The following is a 20552-nucleotide window of genomic DNA, read 5'->3' as shown; positions in this document are numbered from 1 at the left end:
GAGTGCCACTGCAGAGAGGCCTCTCCCCTGCTGCCAGTCTTTACAGAAGGGAGAATGGGCCAGAATAAGAGCAGCTTGCTGGGAAATCTGCCTTATCTGGTTCATGCACAGGGATAATCTCTATAGGGACCAACCTCATTATTAACATACTGGAAGTAGAATATTTCATTGGAATGCATTTCACCATTCATAACTAGATTTGTCCTTTTTTTTCTTTTGGCCAACTATGTTGGGCTGAGAAAGGCCATGTGTGCTTACTTTATTCAATTCTTACATATGACAACATAAATTTTAACTTGGTTGACAAACTGCTCAGCACATCAGCTCCATGTCTCTGCAAATAAAATGAGAGTACAAGCCCATATCATTAATACGGAGCAGCAGTGTGGTAGGTGTGAGAACAAGTCATGAGGCAGACACTTCCACAAGGCAGTACAGCTGTTCCCTAAGTAGTTAGGAAGAAACATGGTGGGCTGGCCTGGTGGCGCAGCGGTTAAGTTCGCACATTCTGCTTCTCGGTGGCCCGGAGTTCAAGGGTTCGGATCCTGGGTGCAGACATGGCACCGCTTGGCAAAAAGCCATGCTGTGGTAGGCGTCCCACGTATAAAATAGAGAAAAATGGGCATGGATGTTAGCTCAGGTCCAGTCTTCCTCAGCAAAAAGAGGAAGATTGGCAGTAGTTAGCTCAGGGCTAATCTTCCTCAAAAAAAAAAAAAAAAGAAACATGGCAGTGAGGTGTCACTGAATCAATAAGATTTCATTCATTCTCTCATTCATTCATTTAGATATATAGTGTGCCTGGAGTCAAGAGAGCACAGTGGTCAGGAGCACAAACTCCGGAATATAACGCCTGTGCCCCAGTCCTGGTCCTTCCAGTTAGGACTGGCGTAAATTGGCGAAGTTGCTTTTCATTTACCTCAGAGGATTGTTTTGAGGGTTAAATAAGGCAAACCAGGAAAAGTGCTTTGACACCTATGGCTAGCTATTACTACAGATAAGAATTGTCAATGGCTGTCACTACAGAGAATGAGTGCTAAGATTTCCTTGCTTCATCTCTTTTCCAACATTCTCACTCTGAACAACTACTCATCCCCAGGTTTATTTGTTCTCAGATGCAGAAAAAGGTACATTTATAAACGGGCAAGCTTGTTTACACACTAGCAGACTGCCCAACTGCACGATTTTATTGAGAACTTCAATAAGAACAAAGATGATTCTTAAATACCTCCTTTATTGAGTTAGAAATCAAGAAAATATACAGAATTTACAGTTAAGGAGATAAATGTGTTACAAGAAAAATTAATGTTAAAAACTTTTACTGAGTTGAAAAACATAATAGTTTTCTTAATCAGCACCAGTAATACAACTTCTATCTGAATTTGTGTGGATTGTAAATGCCATTTTTCAAATTAAAGTTCCTCTTTTAAAAAACTTGTTTTCTATGTATGGATCTTTCCTTTTGTAGAACAAAATCTATAGATTGGTGACATATATCTTATATGCATATAATTAATGTACAAATTATTCTTTTCCAGAAAATGTATGTTTTCTTTGAGTACCATATGGTTTTGTGCAATGTTTTTTCAGTCTTTGCGTTTGTCTATTCAAAAGTACAGCCAGGTTGATTTTTATAGAGATGTCCTGGAGCTTTTACAACCATAGAATTGGCTTCTATTTTGCCATTATAACTAGTAACTTGATAGAACAGAAAATTACGTCTGATTTTTATTTCTTAAGGTAAAATACATGGTTTTAATACATCACCAGGCAGGAGAGTGCTTTTTGTTTTAGATTCTTGTCACATTTTACACTTTCAAAAGGCATTTAGGAATTGTAAAAACTAACCACTTTAACTTGTTGGCAGGCAGGTGAGTGCCTCCTGCTGTCTGGTTCATAAGCCACTCTCCACACTGAGCTTAGTAAGTCTGGTATTCATGCCAGGTTCAGAATATTTAGGGCCTTGTTCACTTTTAAATGAGGAGAATAGCAAGGAAACCAACCAGCAAAACTGGAACAATTTCTAGTTTAAAAGTAAAGAAATGATCACCCCATGGATTTCTTTTTTAGTTTAGTTAGTAGGAAAAATTAACATGGCTTCCAAAAGTAACACCCCTTAAAACTGGAGGTGGGTTTTGTTTCTAGGAGAAAGTGGCCTCTTATAAACTAACACGCCAGAAAGAGCCACCTGATAATTTTTAAGTTCTGAGCATGTTTATTTTCTGAGCAGATATTGTTTGAGCTTTTCTCAAAGTCGTAAATTGGATGATGTTTTCATCATTCATTTCACGTATTCAGTTTCAAGTTGATTACTCTCAAGCATTTATACCAGTGGATGAGAGTAGCAACATGAAAAAAGTATACACACACAGATAATCAAAATTCATTTCTATTTGTCATTGAAATACTCTATGAGATTATTTTCCTCAGTAGAATCACCTTAATTATGTTCTTCTTTAGCTAATATTAACACTGGTTGACATGCCCTGACTTGGCAAGCAATGGCAGGAAATTAATTTCAGATTTTTATAAAATGCATCTGAATAATTCACAAATTAGATAATCCATTTACAAATAAGACAGAATTTACTGAATAAATATTTGTATTAAAAGGTACATTTTTGATGTATGAAAATACTTGTATAAACTACATGTATATTCTTTTTCTTTGAATTTTGTAGAAAGTTAACTCTACCTTTAATTAACCTTTAAGCTATAAATCTCATATGAGCATGTGCATTTGCATTGTTTTTACCAGTGTCCTTTGCCACAAACTAGAGCAAACTATCACTATTCTTAAGTAATGTAGATGTTTACGAGAAGATGACCACAGAAAATGTGACTAAAGCAGTTTTAAGTTGTATTCCCTATAATAATAATTTTAAAACTAAACAAATATAGAAAACTCACAGAATTTAAGTGATCACATTTTTCCAAAGCATAAAGTTAAAACTAAAGACGTGCAATGTTGGGGAATAGAGACAGGACCTAAATAATGTTATTCTTGTACTAACACATTTACTGTACGTTATACTATATGTGGGGATTATTATTTGACCACCAGCATAACAGAAAACTGTATAACTGCTGTGACTTGAGGAGTTACTGACAACTTTATGTTTTGTTCAAATAATTAAGCCTGTTCTTCAAGTAGATTTGATGTAGATCTGATGAGTTGTTGTATGGTTATTTTTACAGTTATCTAAATGCAGCTCTGAAGCTCCTGCAGGCAGTCCATTTGAAAACCACTATGAAGAGGACTATCTTGTAATTGATGGAATAAAATTAAAAGCTGGAGAATGTATTCAAAATATAACTAACATGTTTAAAGAAATAGATGCTTTGATGTCTGAAATTTAGGACATTATAGATATTTTCAAAAGTTATTTATAAAAATATTTACATCTTTATATTTTCCCAAAGTCAAAAACTTAAAAATGTTTAGTGAAGTAGGTATACATTATACCAAATTTGATCTTTGTAATAACTTTTTACTTCATATTTTGAGACTGTCCATTGTTTTGAGAGCCAATCAAATGGTATTTAAGTTAGTGTTGAAAATTTAGAATTTAAGATATCCTGATATTTATATTTGTAGATTTTTTTCTTGTTTGCCTTTATTTTAAAATGATTTATGAAACTTACTGCACAAACACATGCTTTACAATGACTATTTAGTCTCTTCATTCAAATGTGGCTAGCTGTTAAAATGGCTGCCAAGGTTATTATAATTCCTAGAGATAATTCAAATCTAATATACTTAGAGAATGTGTATTTGTAGTGGAATTAAGCTCTACAAAATGAAAGGAAATAATAAAAAAAATGTTGTACAATAGGGTTGGAGCTTTATTTTAAAAACAAAAATATATATTTTCTTATTATGTTGGAAACGGTCATTTCAACCACAGTTCCCAAAACTGACTGATTAACAGAGATTGTGGAGGTCTTTGTAAGATCAGAATCCTGGCCCCTTCCCCACTGAATCAGTATCTCTGGAGATGAGGATGGGAAAATGTAATTTAAAATATGTAGAGATAAGTTAAACGTATTCAATATTTAAAAATGCAAACAATATAGAAATGTAAAAAGTACATCATGTAATACCACTCCCTTAACTTCTTCCCTGAAACCCCATTCCTTATGGATTCTGATGAACAGTTTTAGTGAGGGTTCTTCTAGATCTTGTTCTATACACATCAGAATGAGTATATATACACATTCATCTCTAGTTTCAGCTCTGGTTCTTTCTCTCTGCCAGTCTCTCTCCCTTCAGGTGGGGGTTTGGGGAAAGGGCATTCCAAGCACATAAAAACCAAAAACAAAGCTTAAAGAGAGGAAAAAAGCAATCTGGGACCTGCTGTTAGTTGAATTAGCTGGAGTGACGTGTGAGGGTGAGAAGATAAGCCACAGCAGATGAAGATGGCTGTGTACACAGGCTAAGGAGCTTATAATGTATCCTGAAAATTATAGGGCCCAAGTGAAGAGTTTTAAACAGTGGAATCACTTTCACATTTCAGAAAGATCACACCAGCAGCAGTGTGAATAATGGAGTGAGAAGGAGTCACACTGGAGCCAGGGGACCAGTTAGGATACTACTTTGGGAATTCAGTTGCAAGATTATGAGAGTCTGAAATGTGGTGGTGCTGCAGTGGAGAGAAGAATCTTTAGAGATTCCAGCTAAATTAACATCAATGGATTATCATGATTTAGAGATAGGATATAGGGATGAGACAGTGGGAGGAGTCAGGAACAACTCCTGGTTTCTGGTATTCACAATGAGGTAGGAATACATGCAGATGAGAAACATGGAACAAATACCAAGTTTGGGCCAAAGTGTGTGAGTTCAGCGGAGATTCTAAGCTATTCACGCTTTGACAAAGCCTGCATTTCAATACCACTCTAAGAACCAGAGTGACTAGGAATAGTGCCTCAACACATCACATTTAAATTCTACATGGTATTAAACAGTGAAGGCTAAGGCTTCCTTTTTTTCTTCCAGCTGAATTTACTCCACAGCATTCAGAAAAGTTATTCCTCTTTTTCTTGGCGGTATGATTTTCTATTCACAGCCTACAAGATGTAATTGTTCCCACTTTTTGTTACTATTTAGAATCAATTATAAAAATGACTACAATTGTATTTGAAAGACTTTATCCACCATTCAGTTGTTTGATATAACCCTCCACCTAGTAGATCAGTTAGATCACTTGCAGCTAATTCCTCTTGGTGGAACAGCCAGTGCTCATCAAAGTCAGATTCCATAGGTAAGATACTGAAGTTTCCAGACAATTCATCTCTGCTCTGTTCTGAGTTGTAGAAGTCTGGAATTTCCACTGAAGTCTTTGAGTACTTGAGCAGCTCAAAATGGTTCTGAGAACAAACATTTAGATTGGCTGTGTCTGCAAAGGAAACTGCAGTCTCTTTCCTCCTCATGGAATCCTGGATCCATGTGAGATCCATGTGAGATCCATGTCAGGCTTTCAAATTTTGAGGTAGAATGTGCCCAGGGAAAGAGATGAAGGAACAGTCAACTAACATCTCTGTCCTCAGGGCTAAGAATCATGCATGGCTGGCAAAGCCACCCTACTGGTACATATCCCATGTTCAGAGGCAGGCCATATAACATAGACCAGGGCACAGCAGTGGGACCGTGGAAATGGAATGCCTGCCTTCAGATCCTGGTGCTGACATCTACCAGCTGAAAGACCCGAGGAAATTTATTTAACTTCTCTGAGTCTAGGCTTTTTTCCATCTATAAAGTGGAGGTTGCTGTGAAAGGAAACATATTAATGTACATAAGAAGCATATAACAATCCTAACACGTAGAAAACTATGCAAGTTATGGCTATGATTATTGTTGACTCAGCATTTCTCTTTTGACTGCCCCTGCCATGCCTCTCCTATGCCTAGTGGACTAACATGCTCCTTTCAACAGAACCTGAGGTGACATACCTGCTTCTGGGGAACTGAGACCAAGGACTGTATGTGATTAGCTGACTTCTAGGGAAGACCTAAAGGTGGCTAATACTCTACATTTATAGCTAGAGCCTCTTGCGAGGCCCGAAGGAGAACATATTAAGGAAATTGCATCCTGCCCACCAAGGGAAGTTAACTTCTAAGTACACTAGTTATATTAAGTTTGATATGTAAGGTATAAGGCAGTATGTCAGGGCCTTCTGCCCAAGCATTTTGGCTAGAATAAAAGTCCCTCTTTGTCCAGCTTGAGAAGTGGCTGACTGATCCTCTTTGGAATGAGTTGGGCCAAGCCGTCCTACTCTACAGCCTCCATGAACTTATGGAAGGTCTAGATCTATTGAAATCTGAGTCCCTAGTTAGATCTGCAGACCCTGGAGAGTTAAGCACCAAAGCCAGGTCTGTTGCCTTATTTTCCAGGAAGTCCTGGTCAGTTTACTCCATGCTGGAAGCTGAATTTATGCAGAGATTTTTAGTGGTCAGAGGCTTAGGTCTATTTTTATTGAGAACAGGCTGTGTACTTTTGATAGGTTAGTCTCTTGTTTCCACTAGTGGGATAAAGGGGGAAGTACCCATGTACTTGAAAGCGTCTGTAGTTCTACAGCCTTGAACTTACTAGCTCTGCTGTGGAGGGTGATGGGCCACAGACAGTTCATCCATCTACTAATAGACCTAGGCACTATCATAAACTTTGTAATCAGTCTAGAGCCTTTGTGGGAAAAAATGGTGGTTAGCTCTTTCTGGAGGAATCTTTCATTAATGAAACTGAGTGACCTGTCTAGTGCTTCTGATGGAACCAAACCATTTTACCATCTAATAGCTCTATCAAATAGCTGGTATTTCATGACTCCACCATTTATTGAGGATAACAAGTGGTGGAATTCTGTTCCAGATACTTCCAGACCAGTAGCATTTGCACCTGTGGCCCTTCCAAGGGACAAAGGTAAGATTTTGAAAATCCTAGAAAGATCCAAATCCTACCCTATCGTTTCGTCTCCCTATAGGGTCCCAAGAGGAGAACTAGACATAGTACAATTAAAAATTTTTAAGTACTTTAAGGCTGAGCCAACTCTTGATGCCTCTCAATAGAGTTCTAGAAAAGTTGGTTAGTACAGATAAATTTGGTCTTAAGGTCTATGTAGGACATTCTCTGTCCACAAATCTAAATGTTAGAATTTTTCCACCCACTGATTTGTTGCATAGTATAAGCACTCAAAGTGGTGAGCAGCATAATCAAATGAAAGGGCAGAGGAGAAAATAGTTTCCAAGGAAAATTTTGAAAGAATGAGTTGTTTGCTTTTCGATGCATATTGGAAAGTACTACAATAAAGAGAGATGCTCAAAAACAAAACAAGCAAACAAATGAAAACACGGATTGCAAGCAGCTTGGAATATGCTAGGTAAGAAAATAAAACTGTTCCTTATCTTCAGCCTCTCCGGCCAGAAAGAGATTCTCAAATTAGGATATGGCCTGGGGACTGAGATCAAGTCCAGGGCATGATTCTTGAATTATAACAGAAAAGACAAAGACCAAATCCAGGTGGTTTGCAGGAAAACATGGCCTCAGAGTAAAGACCCAATCAGAGGTGTGGCTGTAACACTGCAAAATATTACAAAGTGACTTTTAGTAGATCTTTCAGCTGGACAAAACCTCCTATAAATCTTAAAAGGCATGGTACTGCAACCACCTGATGTGCCCAAAGTGCTAGTAATTACATCTGGAGAGAGAGGGATGTCTGGACAAAAATGTGATTTTGACACATGGAATGAACTGGAATCAAATACATAGAAGACCCACTAAATTGTAGAGAAAATGATATTGCCATAGTACTACCAGCCTGAACTAAAAGAGACTGAAATTGTTTGAGGAGAGAAAAAAGACCTCCAAGCCTCCAATTTTCTATAGGCAAGAAACAGCCTGGGGAAACTTCTTAGCCACCAAAAAGAGGTCTAAGTTTCAATGTCTTCTTCAGAAGCAAATGAGGAAGATGATAGGAAAGGATATCTCAGAGGACAGTGCCAGGAACTGTAGAAAACAATGGACTGGAGATCTTCCCTACCACCTCTCCACCCCAGCTTGTTTCCTCTTCCCCTGGGAATAGAACCCAGGTCTAATGAAGAAATATTTTCTACTCCCATAGCTGGGGAACTTGGCTAATTGCCTTGGCTAATTTCGGAATTGGCTAAGGACCAAGTTTCCTCCTTTTGAATGGAGGTGTTTATTGTGATTATCCTGTTTCCATATACTACTACATATTGTGTGGGTGTGGCGATGGGATGGGCCAATAATTTGTCTTTTTAGTTCATAAGTCCCGTTCATGTCTGGACCTGATGTAGATCATGAAGTCCGAAATGTTGAGCCTGATACCATGATTGGGTGAGACTTATGGGTGTCCATTGATGGGGATGGGGAATGTTTTCATATTGGAGGGATACGAATAATGTGGCCAAAGAGGTGGATAGTAATTTATTGAATTATTGATCCAAGTTCTTTGTGTATTCCTGCAATGCATCATTATCATGACCCTATCATGGGCAGAATGTGCTTCCCTGCCTTGTGACTTTGAGCTTGACTTCTTGCTTTGATCAATAAAATAGGGCTGAAGCAATGGTACCAATTTTTAGTCAAGGCCTTAAGAGGCTTTGGGTGCTTTTTCTTTTCTTCTTGTACCTCTGCCATCACCTTCAGAAGAACATGCCTTACCAAGCCCTCTGAATCAGGGAGGATGAAAGACCGTGGAGAAGACCCACACCCACGAAACTGCAGAATGAAGCAGAGCTGCCCCAGGTGATCTATAGATGTATAGAATAAAGGATTGTTGTTTTTTGACACTGAGTTTTGGGATGTTTTGTTATACAGCATTATTGTGGCAAGAGTTAACTTGTACACTTGGCTTCTTGGTTCCAGCAACAATTTCACAGACAAGCTGTGGTGTCAGCTTTCCAGCTGTATCTAGCCTGTTTGATATTTTCTCCTTAGAGTGGAACTACTATCTATAGTCATGCCTCCTGGATTGAACCCAGAGTGCTAGCCCAAGGCCTTCTGTCCCATGACTTTCCCAGGTTTGTCTAGATCTGGCCCAGACTGGCCCCTCAGCTAGTGCCCATTACCTAACCAGCACACAGTGGTGAGTTTTATTATAAACTGCCTCAGATTGCTTTATCAAGGAGGTAACATGTATAGAGATTATAAATAAATGGGATACCAACACCACCAACATATCACTAAGGGTTTATAAGAGTAGATTACTTCTTCCTTTTAAGTGTTTTTAGACTCTATAATAATCACATAGAGTGGAAATATGCCCACAATGGTGGAATGTCTTATTTGGCAAAGAAAAGTACACATGTATTCCCACTCCCCTTCTGTTCCCCATGCTTTCCTTTGCACTGTGGTATTGTGTCATAGGATTTTGAGTTGCAAAATCTAAGTTTGGGCTCGTATTTTACCTACTAGCTTGTCTAAGTCATATAACCAGTAAATGGAAAGGCCAGAATTTGAGTACATTTCTGTCTGGTTCCAGATCCCACACCCTTGATTATTGTCTGTATTGTTTAATCATCCGGTTGCTAGTTGGATGGTGGAATGATCTTCTAGTTTCCTCATATGTAAAATGGAGCTGGAACTATCTGAAGCAAAGCATTGTTTGAGGAATAAATTAGATATTTTATGTGAAATATTTTAAGTGCCTTATAAATCACCTTCTATTTATTCTGTCAGAAGGAAACCAAGTATGTGTTTAAGTACATTGCAATTAATAATTACTAAGATAAAATGTAATGACAGATTTGAAATGATCACTTGTTTTATTCTTGTATTACTCCATCTACTAGTCATCAATATCAGAATTCCTTTTTTCTCTTTTTTAAAATTAATCTTTGGAAACCATCGCTAGCAGCATTATGGTCTTCTCTGTGATAAGTATGTTAACAGCGTCTGTCTTCTAAGGGACATCTCACTGTTGAATTTTACCAATGGCTTTAAATCACTTTGCTTTCTTCACAGACATTAAGTTAAAAAAGGAAAGGGGAAAAAAGCCTTAATACTGATGGTAGTAGCAGGATTCTGTGTCATTTTGGATGCATGCTAGTAAATGTATGAATGCCTTTCACAGGGAGCCCAAGCATGCCCTCTTCCAGCAAGTTGGAATTTGGGCCCTGGCTCCAAAGATCTTTTGAATGCCAGGAAGCTCACCAAAATATATGATCAGAATTAATCTATTTTAGCAGTGACACTTGCTTATTATTACATGCAATTAAATTGCATAAATTAAAAATTTTATAAAACAATCCTTTTGCAATTTGCAGAGAGAAAGGAGAAGGCAGGAGAGAAATGTGAATGTGGTCATGCCCTTCTCTTCTGGAGCTTACAATCTAGTGATGGAAGAATGTAAACAAATGTAAGTGGTCCTCAGTGCAGAAAGTCCATTTGAAAATTGAGTGTCTGAAAGCAGAAGGGAGTTCTCTTCCCAGAGAGCTAAGGGGCAGTAATTTAAAAATCCCTTAATACAATTCCTTCAGTCTCTGGTGTCCCCTGCCAGAGGTGAGAAATCACCTCACAGAGTATGAGGTCAACAGACAACTTTAGAGCTGGGCTGCCAATAGCTTTCGTGGAGAAAGTTAAGCCAGAACTAGAACTCCCCTCTCAAACTCCTCCTTTGGTTCCTCTTGAATTGCAGAGAGGGCCAATGACAGTGCCATCTGACCTTTAAACCCCACTAGTGCTTGGCCTGAGGGGATTCAGTGATTCTACCAGCACAATTGGATCAGACCTTAGGTACTCCATATGACCACCACCATTTCCCCTTTCCACTTCCTGCTTAGTTGCCTGGCTGCAATCCATTGCCCCCTCTTCCTCCATAACCTCCGCTGTTACTATGGATGAAGTCAAGATATAGGAGGCATGGGAGGAGAGATTGGCAAGGGACACTCATCTTGGGTGGTGGCTCTAAGTGAGCTGGCAAGCACTTGGAGCCCCTTCACTACAGAGGGGCCAGGGTGCTTGTTTAGGGTAAGAGGCTGGCCAAGCAGCCTCCAACTTCTGCTCACAGTCCTTCTTCCCACACTCCCAAGGACTCCTGGCACCATCTCTCAGCAGCAGCTGTTCTCAGGCGGTGCCAGAGCTGGAAATTACCTATCTGTGAAAGCCTGACTTCTTCCAAGCAAAGGCGGATTAGAGTGTGAATATATGGCAATGTGTGAAAGTGGAGATTATTTGGAAATTGGGGTCCAACCTTATGAGAGTATGTGTTAAACACTTATGTGTTAAGTACTAGGGTGGAAAGGTGAAAGCAAATGAGAGTGAGATTAATTCTGACTGCAGGAACAGCTTCATGGAGACATTTCATGCATTCCTTCATTCAATACTATGGTAATACAGGTTTTGTGCCAGGTACTAGTAACGTAATAGCGAACAAGCCACATGTGACCTCCAAGCCCATGGAACTGATACTGACTTTGGGCAAGTTGCTTTAGCCTCTCTGTGCCTCACTTTCCTTATCTGAAAATTGGGATGATGATGATGATAATAATAATAATAACAATACTGATCTCCTAAAGTTGTTGAACAGAATAAAATGTATTAAGACGCAAAGTGCCTAGTGAGGTGCCTGGCGCATTGCATGTTCTGTAACTATCGTTACTATTTTTACAGTCTAGCTGGGGAGAGAGACCAGACCTGTGAAGCAAAGCCAGAATTTGAAGGTGGAAGAGTGGGCTGGCTGGAGAGGATGAAAGTCCCAGGCTGAACAAAGCACAGAAATGAGAAAAGCAAGAAGAACAAATACCTAACCCCAGTAACCAGAGTGCAGGGGGTGGAGGGCGTGATGGGAAGAATATTGTGCATTAAGGCTGGACCAGACAGGCTGGGCTTTGCTCAAAGAAAGCTTCATATATCACACTAAAGGGGCAGCACCTTCGTTCAGCAGGGGAGCCAGGTTTTGCAGTAGAGAAGAGCAATGACCACCAGAATCTCCAAGATTAAACACCCAAGGGTGCTGGGTGCTGCGACTGGCTTGGAATCACACCTTTCTGCTATTTGCATGCATGGAGCAGATGGGTGGGGGCAGTGGGCAGACATTACTGTGCCAACCTATGCCCCTGTGTCTGAAGAAATCCGTGCCCTGATGTTAGCTCAGATTGTTAGCTTCCACAGCGAGCGCCTTAGGGTTGCCAGCAGGCAGCCAGGGACTGGAAGGTTAGGTTCTCCACAAGTCTTATTAAACTTTCGCCTGCCTGGGAATAATGCAACACAGCCGCAGAGTTTTAAATGGCAAAGGGTCTCCAGTTGTCAGAAAGGTTACAGGTAGATACTTTCATTTGTCCTCCATGAAAGCTTAATATCCTTTTCTTCTGTTCAAGTCAACTTATAGGCCTCATTACTTCAAGTTCATCGGGCGGCTAGAGCAGCCTTTTTGATTTTACTGTCCTCTCAGAATCATGTTGGGGAAGAGCTAATGCATTTTTAACCAACGTCAGCAATTTAAAGCTCTTTGGTGCTGTAGCATATTAATACAATTGTTGGTAACTCTCGGAGAATGCTGTCTGTGTCAAGAGGGATTCCCACTATTGCAATGTGAGTTCCAGGGGGTAGGGACTACGTGTTCTTCCACTTCGTGACTCTCCCAGACCGTAGCATAGTGCCTTGCACATGTTAGAGCATCAGTTCTATTTTTATATTGATTTTCAAATTTCTGCCAATCTAGCCTGTTCAAAAATGTTTTCTGACAAGTTTTATACTTAAACATTTTTGGTTTGAACCTAAGGTGATTGTTGCTTTTTTCTTCCATTTCCCCCAACCCTGACAGCAGACACATGCTCCATGGGTTTTCCATTGCTATAGTAATGCAGGGTATCAGGCAACCCCGAAATGCCAGTGGCAAACAACAAAGCACATTTTTTAGTTTGGGAGCCTGCAGCGTTCAGCCTACTTGGTTACTTTCAGCTGATCTCACTCATGTGTCTGTGGTCAGCTGCAGGTCTACTTAGGTGTGGTTCTGTTGATCTTCTAGGCTCATCCACGTATCTGGGGACCAGCTAGCAACTGATGATCTAGGGCAGTGTCAGGTGGGGAAATTGGGGCAACTCAGCTCTGTTTTGTGTGCCACCTTTCATCTTCCAACAGGCTAGCCCAGGCATGTTCTTGTAGCAATAGCAGAGGAGCAAAAGCAAGAGTAAGCCTTGTTCTGTCAGTGCATTCCAAGCCTCTGCTTTCATCACGTTTGCTAACATCCTGTTGACCAAAACAAGTCACACGGCTAATCCCAGAGCCAGAGTCAGTGAATATAGAGCTGGGCCTTTAATGCAATCCATTACACATGCTTATTGAAAAAGGAAGAGAAAATTTCAATAAGAAAATGCAAGTCACCTGCAATCCTACCAACTACAGATAAATCATTGTTGACATTTAAAAAAATCCTTGCAGCTTGTTTCCAAGTAAATACATACTTTTAAAAGCACATATGAAATGTCAATCACATAATTGTTTTCAGTGCCTTTTTATTTTAACTATATATTGTGAATATATGTTTATGCCATAAAATATTGTTCTTCAACATGATTTTTAATGATTGCTTAGTATTTCTATTGCTATGTATTTAAATCCATACAATGAAATACTCTCTTGATGGACATTTAATTTGTTTCCATGTTTTCACAATTATAAACCACTCTGCCATGAACATCCTTATGCCTTCTTTATATACATTCTTTTTTTTCCAAGTCATTTCCGGAAGAGGAGTTAATAAGTCAGAGTGTCTGCACAGTTCTAAGGCTTTTTACATCTATCATTTATCTTCCATCAGAGGTATATGAAAGGGTCTTTTTCTCTGTTAGACTGAGGTTTGGTTTGTACTTGAATTTTATGTTACTTGTAACAGTGCACTGGGTTAATCTTTGTCTTAAAGAACATTGACTAAACAACTATGAGATGGTAGTTTTTTCTCCTAATTCCTTAGAGAGGGATGAAAATTAGCATTAATGTAGGCTACCGACTTGGGCCTGAAAGCGACTGAGGTAAGAATAATAAATCAGGCAATGGACAGGGAGAAGAGAAAATGTTAAAAGAAACACTTGATTTAGCCACTAAATGTCCTTTTGGTCACTCACTCTTGTGACAAATACTAGTGGAGAATCATTGGGCTGGAAAACGTTTTGGTGGACTGATAAATTTAAAAATCTAGGATGTTACAGTCCAATGTGGGCAAGGGTAGGGAAGTAGAGGTGCTTTAGAGAATAAGATCAATTTCTACGGATTCTTTTTATTAAGGTGGTCATGTGGCTTTCCTTCATGTATTATAATCATGATCAGTGAATTTTTTGATGTTAGAATACTTAGCTGATTATTTTCAAAATCCACCTTTCTTGTACGAAATTGAAATTGCTTCTAATAAGAGCATGAAGTCTATTTTATTTTCCATCCACATGTGGGATTATTTTGTGTATTTGTAATTTCTGTTTTTAGTGCCCAGAGAAAAACTGGCTTTGGGTGATGGTTCTTGTCTCCTTGCACAAAGTATTTAAATTCATTCAAAAGCATTATTGCTCCAAAATTTTGACCTTATACATAATGGACCATGAGTACCTCCTTCCCAGGGTCTAGGCTTTATTGCTAATCCCTGGACCTAGGACAGCAGGCAATATTGTTTATAAATATTTATTGAATAAAAAATTATTTCATAATTAGATATTTTCTGAATAAACTAATTGATGGAATTTATATTTTGAAAGTATCTGGAACAAACACCCTTGCCCAAATGAGGATTAAATTTGCCATCTAACTTAGCCTTTCCAACTGTGTAAGTCCAAGTTCCCAAAATTGATTGAACCTTGAATGTTTTCACAGTTTAGCACTTAATTACACATGGGCATGTATGCTTCATTGCTTCTTTCATGTGTGTAGTAACCAGTCTCCAAGATGATTCTCGCCTTCTGGTATTCACACTCTCATGTGGGGTTCACTTGTGTAACCATTAAGGTATCACAAACATGACAGAGCGTGACCTCCAGGGCTAGGTCATAAAAGACGTCGTGGCTTCCACTTTTCTCTCTTTTGGATCACTCATCTGGAAGAATCCAGCTGCACGTCATGAGGACACTCCAGCAGCCCTATAGAGAGTTTCACATGGTGAGAAACTGAAGCCTCCTGCCAACAACCAGCACTAACTTGATAGCCATGTGAGTGAGCTCTTTTGGAAGTGATCCTCCAGTGCTCGTCAAGCCTCTGGATGTCAGTAGCCCAGGCCAATATCTTGACTGCAATCTTATGAGACGCCCTGAGCCAGAACCACTAGGCTAAGCCACTCCTAGATTCCTGACCCATAGAAGCTGCATGTGATAATAAATGTTCATTGTTTTAAGCTACTAAGGTTTTGGGGTAATTTGTTACACAGCAATAGATAGTTAATATAATGTGTGACAGGCTTGTCTCATCAAATAGATTGTAAGCTTCTTAAAGAAAAGAACCATATCTTTGATTTCTCATAGTGACTTACCTGGTATTGAGATAATATTAGTCAAAATTAATGATGTTAATGCTTCACAATTACCTCTAGTCAAGTCAACAAATATTTGTTTAATCCCCACCAGACATTCTTCTAGGAGCTAACAAAAGCAGTACACAAAAAGGAACAAAGTAAATGCTAGTGGATAAGACATATAGTAATTTTAAAAAGTAGGTGTGGACCAGGTCAGGGAAGATAGGAAGCTAAGAAGAAAAATAAAACAAAAATGGGGGCTGCTATTTTATATATTTGATATAGGGTGTCAGGAAAGCTTCCTCTGATGAGACATTTGGGCTGAGAGCTGTGTATGTATCTGGGAAAGAGCATCCCAGGCAGAGGGACCACAGTTCAAAGGCCTTGAGACTGGAAAAGTGTGGCAACTCTGATACAGCCAATGCGGCTAAGGCTGAGTTCACTATTTGTTGCAGATTTCACTAGTCAGTTCATTGAGTTTCTCTCAAATCAAACTTTACATCTAAATCTCTCTTGGTGGCTTGAACCTCTCTTTTCCTTGTTTTCTGAATTTGAACAGGATACCGGATATTGTCCACTTTAAATAGACCTGTTTATGTAAATGAGTCATTATATAAACCTATAAATGTGGCTGATGAGTCAAATAGGCTAATATTTGTAGCTAGAATGAAGAATTAGAAAATATACTGATTGTGCCTTTCTTTCATTGCTTCTGCCACTTGAAGCTTTCTGACTTCATTAAAGCCATTACTACCCACCACTATATTATATAGCTTTTGTAGTAACACAAATATGTTTGAATGTTTCTGACTTTGCAGGAAATAATCAGGTTCAATTAATATATGTTTATCAAGACATAAGGGCTCAAATTGAAAAGTAATTAGCTCTCCCAACAGAAGAACAAATAAAATTCTGTTTCCTAAGTGTTCTGTCATTCTGTGCTGTGAGTTTCATCGCTTTTCCCTCTCTTGCTGAAAGAAACATATGTCACAATGAATCCAATGATCACTGAATAATGAGTCCTGCCTTGATTACAGTGTGTTGGTGATCATAAATAAGTGAATTGTGTTTGCATTTCAGAGATACCTGATTTTATTTTATTTTTTTTTTTTGGTGAGGAAGATTGGCCCTGAGCTAAGGACATCTGTGCCAGTCTTCCTCTATTTTGTATGTAGAACACTGCCACAGCATGGCTTGATGAGTGATGTGTAGGTCCATGCCCAGGATCTGAACCCGTGAACCCCAGACTGCTGAAGCAGAGCATGCAAACTTAACCACTATGCCAGTGGGCCAGCCCCTAGATACCTGAATTTTTTAATCTTGTATTTCACCTCAGATAAACAGGTTTATCCTTATTTAATAAGTAAACACTCCTCTGAGAGGTATAATCCAGAACTTAAACTCACATTTAACATTGTCATGTAAACAAGAGCTTCTGCATTGATCTCCTATGGCAGTAACTGGTGTTCTCTTCTTACAAAGCCAACTGACTCTTTTCTTGCTTGTTCTCTTTTATAAACACAATCTTGGCAAATTAATGAATCACTTTATTTGTGCTCTAATTCTGAAGAGTAGAATTCATAGGAGGGAAGGGGGGAGTAGAGAGAAAGAATCAAAGAGAGAAAGTTTGAAAGAGAGAGACACAGAAACAGAGAGAAGCAAAGACAGAAAATTTCTGTAGTGTGTGTGTGTGTGTGTGTGTGTATCTAGGGGTAAGAGTGTGGAGAGATCACCACTGAGATATAACCAGAAAGAAAAAAGGATAACTATTAGAAAGGAGGATTTGTTTGTGAGAATGAAGAAGAGTATGTTATTAACAAAAAAAAGTACCAAAAAAAGTAATTACTGTACATGTTTTTCTTCTTAAATAAAAGTAAGAGGCCATTCAAATTCTAAGGCAAAATATTAGAAATAACTAAAAAGAAATGCACTTAATAAATAGTTTACCAGGAAACCTACTACTTTACATTTTTATCAAAGCAAATTAATTTAAAATATTTGAGGAACAGGCATGTATAGTATCATTTATAATTAATTTTTCTCAGCTCTAAATACATCTACTGTGTAGCATAGGTTATGAAAACAGTGAGTTCTTTAAATCTTTAAATCTCTACAGAATTATTTTATTAGCCTAGTCATGCATAGACAAAGGTAATTTTAAAATATCTTTTTTTGGTGCATATTTAATTAATCTCAAGTGTTTAAAACATAGAGACACTTGGATATGATAATAATTTACCAAAAAGTTTAACTTTGATGGAAAGCAAGCAAATGAATTTGCAAAATGTAAAGAAATTTCAGTCTTTCTTACTAATTATTCTTCATGAGCTGTAATACCAATGACCTTACAAATTTGGCATAAATGTAAACATATGCTGACATCTATTAAGGTCTTTAAAACACATTTTTTTTGGATTGACAGAACCTCAAGAATTTGATTCTCTTAAGAGCTTTAAATATTCATTCTCCTAAGAAATGATTGTCTCTTAAGAGCAATTTTAAGAGAATTGAGGGGCAATTTTTTTTTTTAAAGATTTTATTTTTTCCTTTTTCTCCCCAAAGCCCCCCAGTACATAGTTGTATATTCTTCGTTGTGGGTCCTTCTAGTTGTGGCATGTGGGACGCTGCCTCAGCGTGGCTTGATGAGCAGTGCCATGTCCACGCCCAGGATTCGAACCAACGAAACACTGGGCCACTTGCAGCGGAGCGCGCGAACTTAACCACTCGGCCACGGGGCCAGCCCCAGAGGGGCAATTTTATTGAAGAGAAAACTTTCAACAATCCTTCAGATGTTTTAAGTAAAACAAAAAAACAACAAACAAACAAACAAACCAAAGCAATAAGTCTTCACAAATATTTTCCCCCAAAGACTCCTTCCTTTTGGAAACTCTGTATTTCAAAGGAAACTTAATCTGAGTGTTCCTGATTCATTTCTGCAGCTCAGAGCCATTTCAGACACCAACACATCTTATAAACCTTTTATAAGCCTTTTGAAATATTTTTTTTTTGAACTAGAAAGTCATGTTTTGTTGGCACAAATGGAGCTTGAGGTGCAGGAGAAAAAGTTAGCTTGGAGCCCACAGAGTTCAAGTGACTCCAAACAAGGTAAAAGCCATTCTTCCAGTCTCAAATGAGATTGAAATAAAGATTAGAAATGTTCACTGTGTGATAGCATTTGTGAGCCAAAGATTTAAAAAAGAAGTAAAAAGTTCTCTTGAAACCGTTAAATATCTAAGGCCCAAAAGAAATTCTATAATAAAGTTATAAAATAAGTTGGAACTTCTTGAATTTGCTTGGTGTGCACTTTAATAATTTTTTGAATTTGGAGATGAATATTGTTAAAAACACATTTTTTTAGCTTTTTGTATTTATATTGCTGGCTGTCTTAGTTGGAGTTTCCCCTGGAATCAGACAAGATTTGAGCTTTAGGAAACACAATAGGGAGGTAGGGAAGTAACAGGAATGGGGTCACTAAAGCTGTGTTATCAACAAGTTACCCTGTGGGCAACTGGAGCTCAGTCCTTCTGGGGTAACTGGGAGCCGACGCAGGGCACACACCCCAGACCTATCCCACCCAGAGGGTGAGGAAACTGGGCTATTCATATACAAGTTCCCACTGGTCACTGGTTAAGGGCTGCTCCTGGAGGATGGTAATTCCCCATGCTTTTGGCCTGCCGTGCACACGGGAATGCACTGAGATGGTCAGGACCAAGGTGATATGGGATACGTAAACCACATGTGCTACTCTAACACATTCTATTTTATTTCACAATAACACCATAGGAGGTTTATGGTGGAGAACCAAGAAAAACTTTCAGTGAGTTTGTTAAATCAATTTTTCAAGCAAAAGGAGGTTTGTAATTGTTCAAATGATTTGAGGACCTTAATTACTCAGAGTTTAAAAACCAAACTCAATGTGTATTTGCTTTGGCACTCCACTTTCCTTTACATGGATGATAATAGCTAACAATTATTAAACACTTTTGTGTCTGGCACTGTGCTAGGTGCATAAACTTGTAATAAAACATTTAATCCTCATAGCCACTCAATGAGATATGTGCTACTATTATCTGTGTTTTACAGATGAGGAAACTGACACACAGAAAGGTTCTTTAGCTTGCCCAAGATCTTGTAGCAGAGCACAGGTTCAAATTCAGTCTGCTCCAGAACTATGCTCTTCAGCACTTCATATACTTCCTCACTGGATAATCCAGTGTATATTATTTAACCCATTCTACATTTCTTCTTTTGTATTTAAAGTCATGGTGATTACTAACCTTACTAACAGCTGTGAGTAGAGATGGTTGTGGAACCAGTGTGCTCTTACCACATCTACATCACAAGTGCACATTTGGATCACAGCCTTTACAGAGCCTATCAGTGTGGTGGCTAATCATTGCCTGAAGTCTAAGTGCCGAGATTGCTCGTCCTCATCTGCTGATGGGCTTTCCCAGTGACGTTTGGGGCTGTCCATTGTCTGAAATGGGGCATCAGTCCTTTTCCCACCCATCTTGGAGGAGGAGTGATATGAGAAGGTTATATTTGGAACATGCGTCTTCTTTCTGCGTCTTGACTTTCACCGAGTTTTCAACCTTGTGGGAATTCATGGTTATCATGAAATCAAACTAAACTTAAAAATAAAGTTATGGAACAGAAAAACACCTTTGGGGACAAATAAAGGCAGAACATAGGAGTGTTTCAAAACACAGAAATTGCGCACATGCGCAACAGACTGAAATGTTATAGACAAGGCCACCTCTTTATTGTCCCTTGGCATATGAGTGAAAGCAAACATTTTGGGTTTGTCTACACGTAGTGCACCATTTAAATTTGTTCCATATGATATTTTGTAAACAGAAACTGTTCTTTTAGCAAATTGGTGAGCATGTCTTTGTCTGAAAGGGTAAGGTTGAAATAGTCATTCGTTACGGCATATTTATTCATGTGCTTTTAATTGAAAGGTTATTATGTGCCCTACAAACAGGAGGTGGGTTGGGGAAAAGCCATCATAAGAAAAGTGATATCGCTTTTCGAAAGCTATTGAATGAACAGTTTAGGAGGTAAGTCTATGTATTTGCTTTCCAGTTAGTAGTAGGGTAAATAAAAATC

The 20552-nt window shown here is 38.6% G+C and overlaps 1 protein-coding gene across 11 annotated transcripts in view; it reads left to right on the top strand.

The window, feature by feature from the left end:
• Positions 1-20552, top strand: part of RBMS3 (RNA binding motif single stranded interacting protein 3) — a 1423334-nt gene that overhangs the window by 134751 nt on the left and 1268031 nt on the right. Inside the window, exon 10 of one of the 11 annotated variants that reach the window (XM_014840935.3) lies at positions 3196-6854. The exons of the other annotated variants lie outside the window; for them this stretch is intronic. Coding sequence (XP_014696421.2) covers positions 3196-3357 — 162 coding nt within the window. The 3' untranslated portion in view covers positions 3358-6854. Of the gene's footprint in view, positions 1-3195; positions 6855-20552 lie in introns of those variants that run through there. 11 annotated transcript variants of the gene reach the window in all.

Source organism: Equus asinus, chromosome 21 (genome assembly GCF_041296235.1).
Source record: "Equus asinus isolate D_3611 breed Donkey chromosome 21, EquAss-T2T_v2, whole genome shotgun sequence".
NCBI lineage: Eukaryota > Metazoa > Chordata > Mammalia > Perissodactyla > Equidae > Equus > Equus asinus.
Note: the sequence above shows the minus strand (reverse complement) of the source record. Positions and strands in the feature narration are given on the sequence as shown.